Raw genomic sequence first — 21,113 nt, 5'->3', positions numbered from 1 at the left:
AAAGTGGAAGCTTTGCCCTGCACAGCAAGCCCATGGCCTGGACTTGGCTACCCTCTCTGCTCTGGAGAAGCGGGCTATCTGTCCAACACAGGATGACCCCAGCTTTCCTGTGGCTGTGTGTATGGCCAGTCCACAAAGGACACTTTGCGAGAGGGACACCCTTGGTTTTCCTCTGAAGAGCCAAGCCGAGCCGCGTCATGGCTGAGAAGTTGGGCATGTCAGTCCCATTTCCCTCACCTGAGAAGAGGACTACTCGTGTGTTTCTGCCTCATAGAGCTACTATGGGATTGAGAGAGTTAAAGACTGTCAAATGGATTTCAGGCAACCCAGTTGTGTGCTAACATAAACATGGCGAAGGCAGGCGACCTTGGGGTAAATACTGTAATTTGCTGGGGAGGAGCTAAAGGGAGGTAGAGTTCAGTTCACCATAAAGATGAAGTTTCCTATAGCTCTGGCTGTAGGCATGGGAGAGAGCAGACTAGTGGACGATGGTTAGTCAGGAGGGTACAGAAGGGATTCCTGCCCTGGGGTAGGGAGTGAGGGGGGCTTAGGTGAGATAAGATCCCCTCCCTGTGCTCTCCTCCTCCTCTCTCCCCACTGCTGGGGCAGAAGGTCCCTAGCAGGTCTTTCCACCCAAGGTGGTGCAGTGAGCAGCTAGCTGTCTGACCCAGAACTTGGAAGACCTTGTTCTCCACTTGACTCTGACATTTGTTGCACAACCATAAGGCTCTCTTTAGGCCTCAATTTCCCTCGTTATCTCATAAACAAATAGAGCAAATGCAGTGTGTCAACTGTGATAATGAGACTGTGCAATGGATTATTGTCTTCCAAGACATCAGATCAAAGGACTAGGTCAGTGGTGAAGAAGCATTGTAAGAATTCCATTGTTGTGGAATTATAGGTTAAAGTTGAGAGAGACCTGCATTCATCTAGGATCAGCTGGGAACCACACTTGGTGGTTTAGAAAGCATTTTCATGGGCTTTATCTTCTTCGATCCTCTCAACAGCTCAAATTTACAGCTACGGATATGGCTCTAGTTCACTTGTGTAAGTTAGGCAACCTCGTATACCTCTTTTAAAGCCCTGACTGGAGGTGGGAGAGAGGAGGGACTGGGCTGGCATCCCAGCTCCAACGGGGCCATGGGCAAATTACTTTTAGTGTAGAACTTGATGTGAGGTTAGGTGTTCAATAGGTGTTAGCCAGCAAACAACCAGAAAACATAGCTGAGAAGCAGCGGGATTGGGGCTTCTGGCTCCTGTGTCTGTGCTTTTTGCCCCATACTAAGCTTCTTCATGTCCCTAGTTCATTTTAAAGCCAGGGCACCCCGGGTTGAACAGTGTACCGTGCATACAGGCAGACAGTGAAGGGGCAGCTGGGTCTCAGATACCCTGAAAGTGTTCATGACTGCCCTGGGGTGAGAGCCCTGGTCACCAAAGGGCAAGGCTTCCCTCTAACTGGCTGGTCCAGTCCATGAAAAAGGGGGCGGGCCCATGCGGAGGCAGTCTTGGAGTGCTGAAATGACAGATGGAGAGCTGGCAGGTCTGTCTTTGGGCAGACGGATCGCCTGAGGCAGATATTGGTGCTCAAGCCCTGGGATTGGCTTAAAGAAGGGTTGTGTTGCCCCACCGGCTGGGCTTTGGCATCCTGTCCAACTGCTGTCACATCCAGACATAAAAGTAGCCTCGACGTAGTGCTGGGGCAGTGTGCTGGGCTTAGCGAGGAAGCAGCAGCCACCATGCAGGTGCCAACCAAGCTCTACCCCAAGAACTGCCTGCTGACCGTCATGGACCGCTACTCGGCCACGGTGCGCAACATGGAGCAGATGGTGATGATCCCCAGCCTCCTGCGGGACGTGCCGTTGAACGGGCAGGGGCAGCAGGCTCAGGAGGGGGCCCCTGATCTCTATAAATACTTCACCATGCTCAAGGCCATCCGCGTGGATGTGGACCACGGGCTGCTGCCCCGACAGGAGTGGTGGTCCAAGGTGGCAGGTGGCAGAGCCCATGAGTCCGATCATGAAGCTGCAGAGACAGAGGATGAGGAGGAGAGGGTCTTGGGGAAGCTGGACCTGGAAGCTCAGTTCCACCTGCACTTTTCCAGCCTTCATCACATCCTCACCAATCTTACCCTGAAAGCTGAGGAGGTGACAAGGAAATACCAGGAGATAATGGGACAGGCCATGTAGGCCTTGGACTCTAGGGAAGGTAATGCTGGTGTTGGTGGGGGTCAGAGTCCGCTGAGGGACATTCCAGGGGACACAACTCAGTGGGAGTGGGACAGCCTGGGTCTGAGGCAGGCACCTTCACTGCCAGGTATTAGGGCCATGACTCAGGAGGGTTCAAGGCCAGGCTTGTCTTACTCTCTTGACCAGGCTTGGTGAGAAATGGCCATGAACTGCAGGCTGATAGCAGGAAAGGTGGCCCATGAATGCATATGTATGTGCATATGTGTGTGCTTACGCATGCATGCATTTACTAGTTAAGTATGTGAATGCTTGTTCACCAGCCTGGGTTCAAGGTCTGACTCCACCACTAAGGGCTCGGTTTCGTCAGCTCAGTTCTCTGGATTTCCCTTTCTTCACTGAAGAGTAACAGTACTGATAAAAATAAGGCACTTGAGTGGTTTTATAGTTTAAAATCACTTGCATATCAATTTTCGAATGGAACTATCATTCCCTCTAACAGATGAAAAAAACTGGGGGCCTGAGAAGTGAAAGGAGTCCGCGGTTATTCAGGGAACGGCAGAGCTGACCTGTGAATGAGCCCTGGTCTAACTAGAGTCCAAACCCCTTCCTGTGTGCTAGTGGACTGCCTTCACACCTTAGGATTCTGCAGTCTGGCTGCAGGTGGGGATGGGGGATGGCAGGGTAGAGTGAAACCCTGCTCTTTGTAGGCCAATTATACTTCAATTAAAAAACAAACAGGAGTGCCTGAATGGCTGTCTGTTGAGCGTGTACCTTCACCTCAGGTCATGATCTCAGGGTCCTGGGATGGAGCCCCGCATCAGGCTTCCTGCTCAGCAGGGAGCCTGCTTCTCCTTCTTCCTCTGCTCCTGCTCTCTCTCTCTCTCTCAAATAAATAAACAAATCTTTAAAACACACTAGAACAAAAATCCAACTTGGTGTCAACTTTCGCAAAAAAGGAGGAAGGAAGGGAAAAAAGGAAGGAAGGAAAGAAGGAAGGAAGATGGGAAGGAAGGAAGAAGGGATGAAGGAAATAAGGGGAGGGAGGGAGGAAGACGAGAGGGAGGAAGACAAGAGGGAGGAAGGAGGGAGAGATGGAAGGAAGGAAAAAGCACTTTGACCTGCCCAACTCCTTCAGAGACAAGAGCAGCGGTTCTGTGCCATGTGTCAGCACGTAGGAACCTGGTTTTTGTAGAGGCAGTCTGGTATGGCAGAAGTTAAAAAATCTGGGCTCTTGCCCCAGTTCTACCACTGACCTCTGTGTGACCCTGGACAGCTAGTCCAGCTTTCTTGTCAGTAAAACGTGGAGGTGAAACTAGCTGTTGTCACAGTTCTGAGAACTTCATTCTCGGGGTGCTATTGCGCGGCCAGATTTCCTACAGCGACACTACCGTCGAGCTGCTGTGTTATTTTTCCTACTTCAGTGGGTGCATGATAGGGATTGATACTGACTTGGTTTGTTACATTTCTGCTCTCCACAGATCCCAAGTGACAGAAGGCAGACTGTGTGGTGAGGACACGAACACTAGCTCTGAGGCAGATGGGAATGGTCTGGACCTGCAGCTGGAAACATAGGCACCTCGGTGTCCTGCGATGCTTTCCTGCCTCCCTCAGAGCGCCAGTTTGTGGACTTGGCAACAGGTCACCTTTAAAATGCTTGCTGCTATTCACAACTCCCCTCACTCCTCTCTCCAGCAGGGGTGGTTGCCAGTAGTTCATGAGGAGCTCGGCATTACCTGCCAGTGTGTTACCGTAGACCACAAGTTTTCATAGCTGACCAAGTTAAATTCACATCCTTTCTCTGAGCAGTCATTCACATGATCCTGGATGTTATGTAACCCACTGGAGCCTAAATTCCTCATCTCTAAAATGTGATAGTATCACTGATCTCACGAGATTGTCATGAAAATTTAAAAAGATGAATCAAAAGCCCCTGGCATGTGAGTGCTATTATCAAAGGTTGATTTTTTTTTTCCCTCTCCCCTCACCTTGTATTTACTCTAGCTCTTACGTTTTATCCTCCAGGACTAAGGGAGAGCAAAGTCCCTTAGGATGAATGGTTCACACTCTTGTACCTGCCAAGCATTAATGAACAATACTTTTTATTTGTTGAAGTAGCAATTAAAAAAAACTTGCAAACATCTTTGCTTCTAAAGTAATTTTTCAGACATGATTTCATTTTTAACAGGGGAGACCCAAGAGAATAGACATGGGACTCATCTGTTTTTGCCCAGAAACCATATGCTTATGTTCATTCTAATCTGAAATCATGTAGAGAAATAATCTTACTGATCTCCCAGAACTAATCATAAAATCTGAGCTTGGAAACTTTTTGGACAAATACGTGAATTCAAGAAGTCATTAAGTTTATTGCAGGTACATGGGGATTTTCCTTTTAATGACACCAAGCGTGGCTATAGCCCATGTTAGCAGCTGAGCCCACTTTCACCAGGGTGATCCATCTACAAGCAAAGACCCCTCTGCCGTTACAGTCTTCTGTCCTCCCAGTCCTGAGCCTCTTCCTTTTAAACTACCCTCTATACTGATTACTGCAGAGAGCTCAGAAATACAAACCTGACCATGTCATTCCACTAAAACCGTTTTAGTGACTTCCCATCATCTATAGGATCAAGTCCAAATTATTCTGCATGATTCAGAAAAACCTCCATAATCTGGCTTGCTTTGTCTCGCTTTCTACTGGAACTGGAACAGGCAAACCTTTTCTGTAATGGGCCATATATTAAACACTTTCGGTTTTACAGGCCAGAAGTTCTCTGTCACAACCACTCAACTCTACCCTTGTAGCATGGAAGCAGCCACTGACATGGAAACAGAGAAGCATGGCTGTGTTCCAATAAAATGTACTGGCAGTAGACACGACTTGGCTTACAGGCTATCCCTTGCCAACTCTGAGCTAAACTCCATTTTAAACCTGTCAAATGACGGGGCACCTGGGTGGCTCAGTGGGTTAAGCCTCTGCCTTCGGCTCAGGTCATGATCCCAGGGTCCTGGGATCAAGCCCCACATCGGGCTTTCTGCTCTGCAGGTAGCCTGCTTCCTCCTCTCTCTCTGCCTGCCTCTCTGCCTACTTGTGATCTCTGTCAGATAAATAAAGAAAAAATCTAATAAATAAATAAATAAATAAATAAATAAATAAATAAATAAATAAAAACCTGTCAAATGCCTTAAAACTTGGTGAATGGAAACTGACCATTCTTTGATTATTTTTCTTACAATAAAAAGGAGTCAGAGTGTTCATGATGACCATTTTAATCATAAGGTGTTAACACAGATTAACATAAACTTTCCATATTATGGAAACATGCTCCACAAAACTCAGGAATAACTGGTATTGGTGAAACCAAAGGAAGCATTTTGGAGACTTCAACGCACTGGATGGAATTCTTCAAGCAATTCGCCATACGTTTTCTTATCTGTAAAGGGGAAGATCACAAAAAATTTATTTCAAAATATGTTCTAGAAATCATATTTCCTAAAGAAAAATTAACACTTAATATTTTTGTAGACATAAACTTCTAAGAATTTCCTTATGTTCTTGTCTTTAACCATAGTTTGGTAACCACCGAGACATTCTGTTTCACCGGATGAAGGATAACTTTGGAAGAATTTGCGGTGACATCCAGATGGCTCCTTGGAGGGGAAAAGCGCTGCCAGGGGGTCCTGGCTGAAGGAGTAAAGGAAGGAATGAACAGGGAGGGGCAGAGGTCAGGTGGGAGGGGCAGAGGTCAGGTGGGAGGGCCAGGAGTCGAGGTGGTCAGCTTCCAGGTCCAGGCTGGCAGTGCAGGAGGCTGTGGGCACACCTGCCACTAATCAGGGACGGAATGAGGCGGTAAGGCTGCACAAGCTCCTGCTGACAGAGGGCGCTGGTATACAGAGGAAGCAGTAAGCCAGAGGCCTGGGACTGAGGACCGCTCTTGCCACTGGGTCTCACTCTCACTCTTAGGAATCAATATTCCCAAGAATCCGACTCCAACATCCGGCAGTTCAGAGTATTCCCCGTCCCTGATACATGGTTTTGTACTCTATTTGAACTCTTCACTGGTTAAAAAAAGAAACTATACCTTTTTGATCCACCATAAACATCACATATGTGACTGAAGGCTATGGGAATATTAAATAGAATAATAAAATTTTAGCGCTAAACAGGACCTTAGATACCATCATTCACTATAAGGAAATTTAAATTTTTAATATCACACATTTACACAAATAGAAAAATCTATCTATTTAAGATCTATATATTTACAAGTTCAAAAATTTTCTACATTCATTCACTCACTCATCACATATGAGCACATCTGTCTTATGTATATTTATGTAAAATACAAACAAGAAAACATTTATATTACAATCAAATTTGTAGTTGAAGAGCAGTAAGTGGGCTGTCCTGAGGAAATTCCTGTTTGTCGCTGGGCCAGGGCTTTTTTGAGATGATGACTGCTGAGCTGGAATTTGCTCAGTGGATAGGTAGAGATGGAGCAGGTAGAGGATCATGAAGATATAGGGTGTGCACAAAGTGATACCTGGCAGGCTAAGGACACAGTGTTTCATGAGCCAGGATGCAAGTGACAGGAGATGAGGCAGGTGTTTTTTTTTTTAGACTTTAGTTTTTTGAGAAAGATAGTGACAGAGATAGCAAGTGAGAGCACAAATGGGGAGGAGGGAGAAGTGGGCTCCTTGCTCAGCAGCAAGCCTGATGTGGGGCTGGCATCATGACCCTGAGCGGAAGGCAGATGCTTAACTGACTGTGCCACCCAAGCACCCCAAAGGCAGGGTTCTGTGTAGATCAGGTCAGCTATTACTTATTGCTTACTAGCAGAAGCTCTGTACTGGAGGTTGGGGAAACAGAGATTAATCTGTTACAGTCTACTGAGGGACACAGACACAGACACATGCATGTCATGTGGTAGATAAAAGGCGTGGGCAAAGTCTAGCAGGCAACTAGCTCAGCCTGGGGAAATAAGCCCTCCTCAGAGTCTGGATTTTATCCTAAAAGCTATGGATAGCTACTATAAGCAATCCTTTTTAGGCATATCCATATTTGTCCAGAGATCATCTCATTCAGTAAGATGAAGGCAAGTGCAATAGTTCAAGCAAAAGATTATCAGGACATGAACTGGGGGAGTGGCAACAGGAGAGAAACAGAAGTTTAGAATTAAAAAATACTTAGGAAGTAGAAGAGCAAGTCTTTTTTTTTTTTTTTTTTTAAAGATTTTATTTATTTATTTGATAGAAAAAGATCACAAGGAGGCAAAGAGGCAGACAGAGAGAGAGAGGAGGAAGCAGGCTCCCTGCAGAGAGCCCGATGCAGGACTTGATCCCAGGACTCTGAGATCATGACCTGAGCTGAAGGCAGAAGCTTTAACCCACTGAGCCACCCAGGCGCCCTAGAAGAGCAAGTCTTGAAGACGAATGAGAATTCAAAGAAAGACTGGAAGATGCTTCCCAGACTTCTGGATGGAGTATCGAGTGCCACTCACCGATGCAGAACACAGAACAGGAAGTCTGCACAGGCAGAGGGGACATAAATTCTATTTGCTGCGTGATGGACACAGAGGTAGCTGCCCAGAAACTGGATATACAAATTCAAGAGAATTCCAGTTAGGCAAAGATGTGGGGGTCACCAGAATACTGAAGGCACCTGAAGCCACAGGCATGTGTAAGATTAACTAGGGGCAGAGCACCTGGGTCTCTTAGTGGGTCGGGCCTCTGCCTTTGGCTCAGGTCATGGTCTTAAGAGTCCTGGGATCGAGCCCTGCACTGGGCTCTCTGCTCAGCATGGAGCCTGCTTCCCCCTCAACCCCTGCCTGCCTCTCTGCATACTTGTGATCTCTCTGTCAAATAAATAAAATCTTTGTGTGTGGGGTGGGTGAGATTAACCAGGGGCGCCTGGGTGGCTCAGTCGGTTAAGCCTCTTTGATTTTGGCTCAGGTCATGATCTGAGGGTCCTGGGATAGAGCCCCAAATTGGGCTCTGTGCTCAGCAGGGAATCTGCTTTTCCCCTACCCCACCCTTCTGCTCATTCTCTCTAAATAAATACATAAATAATTCTTAAAAAAAAAAAAAAAAAAAAGGACACCTGGGTTGCTCAGTTGGTTAGGTGTCTGCCTTTAGCTCAGGTCATGATCCTAGAGTCCTGGGAGTGAGTCCCACTACCCAGCTCCTTGCTAGACGGAGAGCCTGCTTCTCCCTCTGTCTGTCACTCCCCTGCTTAATGCACAAATCTTAAAAATAAATAAATAAATAAATAAATATGAAAATAAAATCTTAAAAATGAATAAACAAAAATTTTTAAAGATTAAGAAAAAAAATGAAAGAGGTTTGCGACAGTTAACTTGAAATACCTTTTTCAGGAAAATCCTCTGAATGTGATTTTACATAAGCAAACATATCATGGTCCTTCACAGCATACACATAGTCTTGACGTTTTAAAAGATAATATCCAATAAAGACAAAGGAAGTAACATATAGGAGCTGGCGATGCAAACCTAAAATTCAAACAAATCCCAAAGAAAGCAAATATCAGTCAGCGTATATTTAAAATCGGTTTTGCAGTTCAGACATACAATTTATCATTATTTCTTCTATCATTTTTTTTTAAATTTTATTTATTTATTTTTACAGAGAGAGATCACAAGTAGGCAGAGGCAGGCAGAGAGAGAGAGGGAAGCAGGCTCCCTGCTGAGCAGACAGCCCGATACGGGACTCAATCCCAGGACCCTGAGATCATGACCTGAGCTGAAGGCAGCGGCTTAACCTACTGAGCCACCCAGGCACCCTCTTCTATCATTCTTTAAAAAAAAATGCTCTTCTACATGGTTCTTTCGAAAAAACAGCCTTGACCATGATATATCTTCCTAAAGAAATGTGGCAATTATGAAAAGTAACATTAAATCTACAAACATAACTATTAATGGAACCCAAAGTTTTATAAATTCAGGTTTTATAAATTTCCTCAGGAGAAAAGGTGGATTACTACAAAATCCTGAAGACCTAAACTCACTTGTATTCCAGGACATGTTCAGGGTGTGATGTGACAGAGATGAAGTCCTTTACAAATGCTTGGAAATTAATTGGTTTGTCTCCATATACCAATTTATATTTGCATATTTACTGGTTACCAAAGAAGCCAGCTACTCTACAAATATATATCAATATATTTTTACCTTCTAAACTTTGTACCGTGTGTTATGAATTACCTATTCAAAAACTATATTGAAAAAACCATCCTATAGGGGTGCTTGGTGACTCAGTTGGTTAAGCACTGCCTTTGGCTTAGGTCATGATTCTGGTGTCCTGGGATTGAGCAGAGAGCCTGCTTCTCTCTCTCTCCCTCTGCCTGCTGCTCTGCTTACTTGTGCTCTCTGTCAAATAAATAAATAAAATCTTTTTTAAAAAAATCCTATAATAATGAGACTTGGGAAGATCAAGTCATATGATCTAGGGAAAGCCAAAATTTGAATTCTGAAGGGAGATCCAAAGGTCTGAACTTTATACATAGAAGCATCTTTTTAAGAAGGTTAACTTCAAGTTTGATTTTCTAGCTATGCCCCAGAATTCTATCCCCAGCCCTCTTCTTATCCCACAAGTATTCCTTTGAAGAATTCATTTATTCCTATAGTTTTATCTTCTGTCCACCTACTGGTGAGCTGCAAGTGTGTTCAACTTAAACAACCATGCTGAATAACAGATATATACAAATGTTTGACAGGTATGTTCCCCTGAATACTCCCAAATGAACTTCCTTCCCTTCTAGTCATACCTCTTCCTCTTAATTCAGAGAATAATAAGACCATTCACCCAGAAAGTCAAGTCCTGGGTAATAAGCACAGTAATCAACACCTCCCCCCTTTCCCCACCCTCATCCCTTCATTCAGTCACTGAGTCCTGTCAAGTCCTTGTAAATATTTCCTTACCTCACTTCAGAGAACTCATCTCTCACTCACACTAACTGCTCTCTTTCATCTCATTTCCCATTCCACACTTATCCCAGCCTCTCATTAGAGGAGTTTTTACTAAAATACAAACCTAGCTTGTCAGCCCCTTCTTCTTCAATTATACCCAACAGGGGACCAAACTCCTAAATAATGGCCTCCCAGGCCCTTCATGGGCTGACTCTTCCATATTCATTTGACATTCCCTGATATGCACACTGTGCTCCAGCAATGCTGAACTACTTTTAATTCCTCATGCAAATAGACTTCCATGCTTTTTTATGACACCCACCGGTTATTTCTCTGCCCAGAGACCTCCTCAAGATTCAATTCAGATTATCACTTCTGCTAAGAAGTCTTCCCAGAACTTTCCTTAATGTTCTTAACAGGGTGAAGGTCTCCCAATTAATACATAAACTGCTAAAGAAACTGTTTCCATCTACTACCATGCAAAGCCAATGCTTAATGCATCTTTGTGACCCAGCACGCAGATAGCACTTAATAAATTTTAATAAATGGATAAATGGCCTTGGGCATGTCAATTTACTACCTTTAAACAAAGATAATACTTACCATATTATTCTCACAGCAGTATTGTATAAACCAAAGGAAAATGCATGTAAAAATATTTTGGAAAAATATGTAAAACAATAAAAATGCAAAATATTACTATGATCTGTAACTGGATAGGGCCTAGACTCTTGCATTCTCCCTTACCCCAAATAGCCATCTCTTCCCCTAATGGGCCGCCTACAATTCAGCAAACCAAAGTGTGCTGGGTTCTACTGTGTGCCACTAGACTACACAAAGACCTAGACTCTATGCTTAACCATATCCCTCACAGAAGACTTCCTGAATGTTTCAGATAATGATGTCAGTGTCCCAGCCCTAAAGGCATGCTTGGCCTCTTACCATGTCCCCCTTTCCCTAAGCTCTTCCCTTCCGCTCAGTGGTGGTTTCCCTCCTACCACATGCACAACCCCTCCACAATCAATTTCCCTTTTTTTTATTAAGTGAATCTAAACTTGGAAACCATAGTGCTCTTTGCAGAACACCATAAGTTATTGACGTATTAAACTAGAAATCAATAAATACATTTAATTTGGTGTACTACACTTAGATACCAACTAACTATAAATTTAAGACAGGCAAGTGGTACCAACATGGGTTTTGAACTCCAGATGGGGGAAAAGCTTAAGAAAAAATTCTACTTAATATTTCCTGCTAACTTGAAAAAGATCTATACAATATGATTTCATTTACAGAATAGTCCAAAACTAAATACAGCATGCCAGGTACTCTCCATGGCTATAGTTTTGAAAATCCACTGCATTTTCCTCCTTCCCTGCTCCTTTGTCACACCTGTTAACCTACATGCATACACATGTACCACAGTTTGTCTTTTTTTTTTTTTTTTTTTAAAGATTTTATTCATTTATTTGACAGAGAGAAATCACAAGTAGATGGAGAGGCAGGCAGAGAGAGAGAGAGGGAAGCAGGCTCCCCGCTGAGCAGAGAGCCCGATGCGGGACTCGATCCCAGGACCCTGAGATCATGACCTGAGCCGAAGGCAGCAGCCCAAACCACTGAGCCACCCAGGCGCCCCACAGTTTGTCTTTTAAGTGGATATGCTAGTCAGGTTATAAATTTCTGGGGGGCTGGGACCAGGTTTTAGACTTCCTTGTAATTTATCGATACTTACTTAGTCAACGAATACTTACTGAACACTGCTATATGGTAATCATTAAATTAGACAAACACAGTATTGTAAATAAATGCTGCTGAAACCCATTTCAATAAATTCCTCAATCCAAAGCAACTTAGGGACACCCAGGGAACTCAGAAACTCTGACCCCTAGCCGTAGATTAAGGGCTTTATCTAGTTTTCACAGCCACACAGAGGTAGATATCCTTATTTCATAGATAGGAAACTGAAGCTCATGGAGATAAGTAACTTGCCCAGAATCAAACGGCTAGTAGAATGGAGGTGGTGTCAAACCCAAAATCATGTGCTCTTGACTATTATGCTCTTCCTCTGGAATAGTCTCTATTCAATCTGTATCTCCTCTGTGCTCCCAAAGTGCTCACTGCTCACCTAATTCTATGAAAACACTTTCTCTGCCATGCCTAGACCCATTATGGACTATTTAGTTGTCTCTCGATTAAGAGCTCTTCAAGGTCAGGGACAGTATTCTTTACCCCATATACTCAGTATGTAACACTGCCTGGCAGAGAGAAAGAGTTCAGCAAGATTTATTTATTTGAGAGAGTGAGAGCAAGACAGAGCAAGCAAGCGAGCACGGGGTGGGGGGATGGAGGGGAGAGGGAGAGAGCCTTAAGTAGACTCTGCCCCACAGGGCACTCTATCTCACGACCTGAGATCTCACGACCCTGAGATCACCACCTGAGCTGAAACCAAGAGTCGGATGCTTAACCAACTGTGTCACCCAAGTGCTCCAATTATTCTCATTTTATAGATGAAGAGACTTTTTTTGCCTCTGAACGGCCTGACCAAGTAACTTGCCCAAGGTGACACAGATAGGAGACAGTTGAGTTAAGCCATTTAGTTCCAAAGTGGAGTTCTTTCCATTACAACAAACGATAGGCTTGGGGAAATGTGGAGTGGTGATGAAAAGGGAGAAAACTTCAACTCCCTAAAGACAGAAATAGACAAAGATCATTCCTTTCTGTGGAGAGGGGTCATACTATTTGCTCACTGGAAATCCTGGTATTTGGTGAGCTGGGAGCCGGCCTTCAGGCATGAACACCTGGATGGCTCAGTTCGTTAAGCATCTGCCTTTGGGTGGGGTGGTGATCCAAGGGTCCTAGTATCAAGTCCTGTGTTGGGTTCCTTGCTTAGCGGGGAGCCTGCTTCTCCCTCTGCCTGTTGCTCCCCCTGCTTGTGTGGTCTCTAACAAATGGATAAATAAAATCTTTAAAAAAAAAAATAAAGCAACAACAAAAAATAAAACACAAGGCCCAGGGTTGCCTGGGTGGCTCAGTTGGTTAAGTGTCCGATACCGATTTCAGCTCAGGTCATGATCTTGGGGGTCGCTCTCTCTAAAAATAAATAAATAAAAAATAAAACACAAGGCCTGGGGGTGCCTAGCTGGACCAGTTGGTAGAACGTTCAACTCTTGATCTCAGGGTGGTGAATTCAAGCCCCACATTGGGGCATGAAGCCTACTCAAAAAAACAAAAAAACAAAAGGCCTGATTTCTGTATCTCCTCACTCTATCCCCCTCCTAACCCCAACAACTCTCAAAAGCTAAAAAGGTTCCTGTCTGCCTAGAGAATAAATTGCCATTATCTACCTAAATCTGCCTTATCACCCTACACTGCACACTCCATCATCAATCTTCTCTCAGCTCAGAGGCCCTTGCCTCCGTTTACTTCCACTAGCGTCCCATGGGCCTGGAAGGCTCTCACCTGGTATTTGCCTGATAAATCAAAGCAAAGTTCAAAGACCCTTCTTCCAAAGCTTTCCTCCTCTTTTCCCTTTGGAAATCTATTGCCCTTAGCACAGCTGCCATGGCAGCTATTATCTGACAGGAGGCCACTGACACACTACTAGAGAATACAGCCCAGAGGCACCTGGGTGGCTCAGTGGTTAAGCCTCTACCTTTGGCTCAGGTCATGACCCTGGGGTTGTGGGATCCAAACCCACGACGGGCCCCCTGCTGAGTGGAGAGCCTGCTTCTCCCTCTCCTTCCCGCTGGTGCTCTCTTGCTATCTCTGTCTCCCTTAAAGAACTAAATAATAAACGGACAGACAGAATGATTACAGCTCAGTGGTTCATCCTCTCCTACTCAAAGCAAGTCCCCAGACCAGCTGTATCTGGAAGCTTTTTAACAGCAGGCTTCTTCCCAGAACGAAAATCCACATTTTAACAAGATCCCCAGATTATTAGTATGCACAGTAGGTTTGAGAAGCAAACTTTGAATATAGATTTGCGGTCTAAAAACAGGCTTGCTACTTAATGGCCATAAGACATTAGGCAAGATGGGTTAACCCCTCCAAAGCCGTTTCTTCATTCCCCAAAAGTATTTTGAGGACGAAGACTATAGTGCACGTAATGTCAGTAGTGCATGGCACGAATTACACGCTCATTTTTGCACACACGCACTTGTGGGTTAGTGGGCTGCAACGACCTCAGTTTCCGTAAGTGCCACTTTGGCCCCACCGGGTTCTGAACCCTCACGGGACGCAGATGTCCCAGGGAGGCGAGGCGGGGCCTGCTAGGTGAAAAGGCCCGGAAAAGCGAAAGCACCTGGGCGTCCTACAAGGGAACCGGCCGGCAGTCCCCAGCCCCCTCGCCTCCCAGCCGATCCAGCCCGCGTAGCCCTCACCGGCAGACATCACCGGCCTCCGCCGGATCGCGTTATCAAGTAGGCCGGAACAGTAGCCCAAGAAGCCGATGTAGGCGAGCCGCGGGTCGGTCAGCTTGGGCGGGGGGAGGCTCCGGGCCTCATCCGGCAGGAACTGTAAGGGCACTCGGCCCGGCCTTCCGTCCATCATGGTGACGCCGTTCCCACTTGAGGCCTGGCCTCGGACCACCAATTACAAAGAAAACTAGCAGGACCACGGCCTGGCCGCCCGCCGCAAGCTTTCTCCTTCCCGAACGCCGCTGAAGGGCAAAGCGCGGGGCGGTGCAGCGCCCAAATGCTTCCCGGTGCACGCTGCTGCCCGGACCCCGCGCACGAGGTTCCGGGCTCCTAAATGGCCCACGCTGCTCCAGCTCCTGCCCGCGCTAATTCTGGCTGGTAGGGTTTGGGGGCTTGATACTGTAGGTTCGAGGCTACAGGAAATGAGCAAAACTGGAAGAAGACTAGTAGATAACTGCTTTTTTGGGGCTCACTCCCCAACCCCTCCAACCAGGAATTGCCTCTCCTTTCCCTGACCCTGAATGGTCCTTCTTCCAGAATTTTTCTCTGTATCCAACACCCTCAGGTAAGCTTAATAGATTGTTCTAAGAAACATAATTAAATGAAATCTCATAAAAGCTTGTTTGCATTTCCTGGGTTTCCCGCCTTTCACAGATACACCTTACAGAACCTAAAATTAAGGTACAGCCAGCAACAAAGAATTCAGAAGACACCAGGACCTAACTGAAGGACCCAAGGTCAGAACTATAGTATAGCCTATAAGTTTTAACATTCTTTTTATAACCAGCTTATACTAACTAAGAAACTGTGGCCAGCTGACCATAGATAAGGGAGTCAGCAAGCAGCATAACAGGATAACGAATAGCAAAAATCTGTGTTTAACCCAGCTGTTTCTGGCTTCTGTATAATAATGCTTCTAATGCTTTGCTAAGAAATGAAAAATTGCTTAAACCCTCGTTCGCTGTGTAATCAAATAAAGTTATACCCTTTCCCTGTTAAGAATTTCCCGTACTACTAAGTAAAATTGATAAGGGTTGCCTCCCGTACCAAGGCCCGAGACGTACGGTTCAGCACGTTCGCTAGCTGGAGACGTGAGGTTCAGCACGTATACAGATAAAGGTTAGAAACGTGCAATTCAACACGTACCCTCTACTGTACACTACCTGAACGGTGACTGGCCAGAATGTATGGTTGGTTTTAAAGGATTGGCTACCTATGTGTAGGCCTTACTGTAATGCTTTTAAATTACTGGCTAGAAAAGTGAGGGCTCTGATGTAATGGACTGTAAAATTCTATATTAAGGGAATCCCGAAACAGATCGGGGCTCTCAGACACTGACCCATCCCTTGCGGATTTCATGGTCAAGTGTCCCTGGGAGTCCGAGCATGCCCGAATAAAATCCTCTTGCTTATTGCATCCAGTGGTCTGTGAGTGCGTCCTTGGGTGCGGGTCCTCTAGGGTCTTTCATAACCATTTAGCCAAACTTGAAAGTTAGCCTGGGTGGCAGCACCCTAAAATTTTTCATCTGTGGGTCTTCAGGTCCTTGCACGTGGTCGAAGGAAAAAGCTGTTACCTAAAGGTTTGGGGAATGAAAGAAAGAAGGAATTTATAACATTCTACTAAGTGTCCAGTCTCTGCTTGCCTGCCTCCAGTAATGGGGAGCTTCTACCTTTGAAGAGCTCTCTTTAGAAAATCCTTACTGATTTGAGTGAAGATGTCTTTATTAGTGAGAGCAACATTTTATCTAGATGAATGCTGATCAAACCCGAGGTTATTGCAAAAGTGTATTTGTACAAGGTATTGAGCTCTAAAGCAGTAGAATATAGTATCAGTTAAGAGAGGTTTGGGGGGCCTGGGTGGCTCAGTTGGTTAAACCTCTGCCTTCAGCTTAGGACATGATCTCAGGGTCCTGGGATCAAGTCCAGAGGGTGGCTTCCCCTCAGCAGAGGGCCTGCTTCTCCCTCTGCCTCTGCCTCTCTCCTGCTTATGCCCTCTCTCTGTCAAATAAATAAAACATTTAAGAAGTAAAGAGAGAGTGGTTAAAGGATAGACCTTTTGTGCCTATAAGAAGCACTCCCAGAGCTATAATATATCAAGTTAGGATTTCCTAAAGTAATGTATATTGGGAGTTTCCTGGAAGGCAGCAAGTGTTTCAAAGTTTCACATTCTTTGATCCAGTAATTACGGGGCTGGGAATCTATCCTATGGAAATAGTATGACCTATGAAAAAGCTGCTCTGCAATTAAAAAAAAAAAAAGAACCACAGTGTTTATTTTAAAATTACATCAAAAAGAGGAAAACCACTAAAAATTTTCCACAGTAAGATTATGTAAATTTTGAATACTAGATGAACTCTTAGGCAAACACCTAAAAATATTTAAATGATGTTTACACATTCTTCTTCCCCACAGTCTTCTGAGTCCAATTTGGGCCTTCTTTTTTTTTTTCTAAAACAAGACTTAAAAGACAAAAAATTACAAAGAATACGATAACAAATATGCATATTCTACCACCTAATATTAACAACCATTAATATTTTGTCATATTTATTTTTTTATTTGTTAAAGATATTTATTTCATTGACAGAGAGAGCACAAGCAAGGGGAGCAGAAGAGGGAAAGGCAGACTCCCCAAGGAGCAGAAAGCCCTGATATGGGGTTTGATTCCAGGACCTGGAGATCATGACCCTAGCTGAAGGCAGACACTTAACCGACTGAGCCACCCAGGAGCCCCTTGTCTTATTTATTTTTAACCTTTTTTTAAAAGGAAATAAAACACTATAGATAAAGCTGTATTCCCCTTTCCTTTCTTCCCCAGAGGACCATTATCATGAGTTTAGTGTATATACTTGCAGTTCACTTTTTATATTTTTATATATATTTAGTATTGTGATATGTGTGTTTTTAATTTTTTTACCTCAGTAGTATAATTCATTGTTCCTCTTTTCTCTCACTTTTGTCTCTACATGGTCATTCCTTTTTGACTACTATATAATATTCCATCATATAAATGTCATATTTTATTTATCCATTACCCTTTTTTTGTTTGTTTTGTTTTTTTAAAAAATATTATTTATTTATTTATTTGACAGAGAGAGATCACAAGTAGGCAGCGAGGCAGGCAGAGAGAGAGAGGAGGAAGCAGGCTCCCCGCTGAGCAGAGAGCCCGATGCGGGACTCGATCCCAGGACCCTGAGATCATGACCTGAGCCGAAGGCAGCGGCCTAACCCACTGAGCCACCCAGGCGCCCATATCCATTACCCTTTTGATAGATATTTAGATTGTTTTCAATCCCTAAAAGTCTATACTCCAAGCCTATACTCTAATGTCCAGAGAAACTTTCACATACATGTACCAGGACAAGGAGATGTATAATATTCACAGGAGGAGTAGCCATTTGTAATACTCCCAAACTAGAAACATCCTAAATGTACATTCAGAACAGAAAAGAAGATAAATTGTGATATTTTCATAGAAAGGTGTATCTCTGTATTAGTATGATGAATCTCAAAAAAGAGAGCCATGTTAAAAAGTGAATAAACGAATAAAATCTTTTTTTTTTTAAGATTTTATTTATTTATTTGACAGAGAGAAATCACAAGTAGACAGAGAGGCAGGCAGAGAGAGAGAGAAGGAAGCAGGCTCCCTGCCGAGCAGAGAGCCCGATGCGGGACTCGATCGCAGGACCCTGAGATCATGACCTGAGCCGAAGGCAGCGGCTTAACCCACTGAGCCACCCAGGCGCCCCACGAATAAAATCTTTAAAAAAATTTTTTAAAAAGTGAATAAATGATAAGGGAACCACAGATAAATTATAGGGGAATATGTAATTCCATTTATATAAAGTTCAACATTAGGCAGAAATACATTGTTTAGGGGCACCTGGGTGGTTCAGTGGGTTAAAGTCTCTGCCTTCAGCTCAGGTCATGATCCCAGGGCCCTGGGATTGAGCCCTGCATCCCTGCTTGGCGGTGGGCCTGCTTCCCCCCGCCCCCGCCTGCCTCTCTGCCTACTTGTGATCTCTGTCTGTCAAATAAATAAATAAAATCTTTAAAAAAATACATTGTTTAGAGATACACATATTAGTGGTAAAACTGGAAAGAAAAACAAGAAAAGGATTAACATAAATGTTCAGAATAGTTATCTCTGGAGAAGAAAAAGCACATAGAAGGCCTTTAAGATATTAATACTATTCTACTTCTAAGCTGTGTGGTGGGTACATGGGTGTACATTTTATTATTTTTAACTTTACATATGCATTTTATATACTTTTGAATTTATGATATCTTAACATAATAATAAATTTATGTTGCTAAATTAAAATTTTAGCTTTTTATTATGGTAAAAAATACATAACATTAAATTTACCATCTTAACCATTTTTAAGTGTGTAGTTCAATAGTGTTAAATATATTCACATTGTAGTGCAACATATCTCTAGAACTTCATCCTGCAAAACGGAAATTCTATACCCATTAAACACTAATTCCTTTTCCCTCCTCCCCTCAGCTTTGGCAACCACCCTTCTAATTTCTAGGATTCTGACCTCTGTAGATTCTTCCTATGTGTGGAATTATACAATATTTTCCCTTTTGTGACTGGCTTATTTCACTTACTATAATGTATAACCTTGAGGTTAACCCATATCATTGCATGTGACAGGATTTTCTTCCTTTTTGAGGCTATATAATATTCTGTCACAAAATACATATACTACAAGATTTTTAAAAAGATTTATTTAGGGCGCCTGGGTGGCTTAGTGCGTTAAAACCTCTGCCTTCAGCTCAGGTCATGGTCTCAGGGTCCTGGGATCAGGCCCCGCATCGGGCTCTCTGCTCAGTGGGCAGCCTGCTTCCCCTTATCTCTCTGCCTACTTGGGATCTCTCTCTGTCAAAATAAATAAATAAAGTTTTTAAAAAAAGATTTATTTATTTATTAGAGAGAGTGAACACCGCACAAGCAGGGAGATGGGCAAAGGGAGATGGAGAGAAGCAGATGCCCAGCTGAGCACAAAGCTCCACATGGGCCTTGATCTCATAATCCTGAAATCATGACCTGAGCTGAAATCAAGAGTCCGATGCTTAACTGAGAGAAATCCCCAGGTTCCTCCGACATCTTCTTTATTCATTTATCTCTCAATGGACATTTTTTTTTTAAATCTACTATGATTAGTGCTGCAATGAAAATAGGTATATGCAAATAGCCCAAGATCCTGCTTTGAATTCTTTTAGATATATTTGCAGAAATGGGATGGCTGAATTATATGGCAATTCTATTTTTTTATTTTTCTGAGGAACTTCTATACTGTTTTCCATAATGGCTGTTCCATTTTACATTCTCATGGTGCCTAAGGGTTCCAAGTTCTCTTTGTCCTTGACAATACTGTTCTTTTAATAATGGCCATCTTATTAAGTGTGAGATATTATCTCATTGTGGTTTTGATTTGCATTCCTCTTATGATTAGTGATGTTGAGCTTCTCTTTTTTTTTTTTTTTTTTAAGATTTTATTTATTTATTTGACAGAGAGAGGGATCACAAGCAGAGCAGACAGAGAGGCAGCCAGAGAGAGAGGGGGGGAAAGCAGGCTCCCTGCTGAACAGAGAGTCCGACATAGGGCTCGATCCCAGGACCCTGAGATCATGACCCGAGCCGAAGGCAGAGGCTTAACCCACTGAGCTACCCAGGTGCCCCGAGCTTCTTTTCACATACCAACATGTAGGTTGTGTGTGTATCTTCTTTGAAGAATTGTCTATTGAAGTTCTTTGACCATTTAAAAACCAGGTTGTAAACAAATGGCCATCTTGATTACTATTATTTTGTACTGTTTTGAAATCAGACAGTGTGAGGTCTCCAACTTACTTTTTTTTTTTTTATTTTTTTATTTTAGATTTTATTTATTTATTTGACAGACAGAGATCACAGTAGGCAGAGAGGCAGGTAGAGAGAGAGGAGGAAGCAGGCTCCCTGCTGAGAAGAGAGCCCGACGTGGGGCTCGATCCCAGGACCCTGGGATCATGACCTGAGCCAAAGGCAGAGGCTTTAACCTCTGAGCCACCCAGGTGCCCCTCCAACTTACTTTTTAAAGATTATTTTGGTAATGTGGTATCAATAATACATTTTTTTCAGGGTACCTGGGTTGCTCAGTGGGTTGAAACCTCTGCCTTTGGCTCGGGCCATGGTCTCAGGGCCCTGGGATCCAGCCCCGCATCGGACTCTGCTCAGCAGGGAGCCTGCTTCCTCCTCTGCCTGCTTCTCTGCCTGTCAAATAAATAAATAAATGAAAATCTTTTAAAAAATACATTTTTTTTCCTTCCTCTCTCCCTCTCCTCCTTCCTCTTCTTTTCTTCATGTAGTCTCCATGCTCAGCATGGAGACCAACCTGGGACTTAAACTCAGGACCTGAGCTGACATCAAGAGTTGGATGCTTAACTGACTGAGCTACACAGCTACACAGGTACCCCCATTTTTTTCCTTAAATACATTTTTAAAAAAATATATTTATTTATTTGACAGAGAGCGATCACAAGTAGGCAGAGAGGCAGGCAGAAAGAGAGGGAAGCAGACTCCCCACTGAGCAGAGAGCGTGATGC

General features: G+C 43.8%; 2 protein-coding genes and 1 long non-coding RNA gene across 4 annotated transcripts in view; 2 read left to right on the top strand and 1 right to left on the bottom strand.

Annotated features, from left to right (window-relative positions):
- The first annotated feature begins 1,583 nt into the window (after positions 1–1,583).
- Positions 1,584–5,425, top strand: THRSP (thyroid hormone responsive). Its single transcript, XM_082749578.1, has 2 exons — positions 1,584–2,205; positions 3,665–5,425. Exon 1 carries the CDS (start codon positions 1,737–1,739, stop codon positions 2,184–2,186), a length of 450 nt encoding a protein of 149 aa, XP_082605704.1. The 5' UTR covers positions 1,584–1,736; the 3' UTR covers positions 2,187–2,205; positions 3,665–5,425.
- A 12-nt stretch (positions 5,426–5,437) lies between these two features.
- LOC309873614 (NADH dehydrogenase [ubiquinone] 1 subunit C2) lies at positions 5,438–14,891 on the bottom strand. Its single transcript, XM_082749579.1, has 3 exons — positions 14,488–14,891; positions 8,549–8,692; positions 5,438–5,617 (listed from the first exon to the last, which is right to left on the bottom strand). Exons 1-3 carry the CDS (start codon positions 14,654–14,656, stop codon positions 5,568–5,570), a joined length of 363 nt encoding a protein of 120 aa, XP_082605705.1. The 5' UTR covers positions 14,657–14,891; the 3' UTR covers positions 5,438–5,567.
- Positions 14,834–21,113, top strand: part of LOC309873621 — a 27,247-nt gene continuing 20,967 nt past the window's right edge. Inside the window, exon 1 of one of the 2 annotated variants that reach the window (XR_014316431.1) lies at positions 14,834–15,088. This is a non-coding gene — a long non-coding RNA (uncharacterized lncRNA). Of the gene's footprint in view, positions 15,089–20,776; positions 20,978–21,113 lie in introns of those variants that run through there. The other variant, XR_014316432.1, reaches the window with a different exon arrangement.

This window comes from Mustela nivalis (genome assembly GCF_964662115.1).
Source record: "Mustela nivalis genome assembly, chromosome: 9".
NCBI classification, from domain to species: domain Eukaryota; kingdom Metazoa; phylum Chordata; class Mammalia; order Carnivora; family Mustelidae; genus Mustela; species Mustela nivalis.
This window is presented reverse-complemented; position numbering and strand designations above follow the sequence as displayed.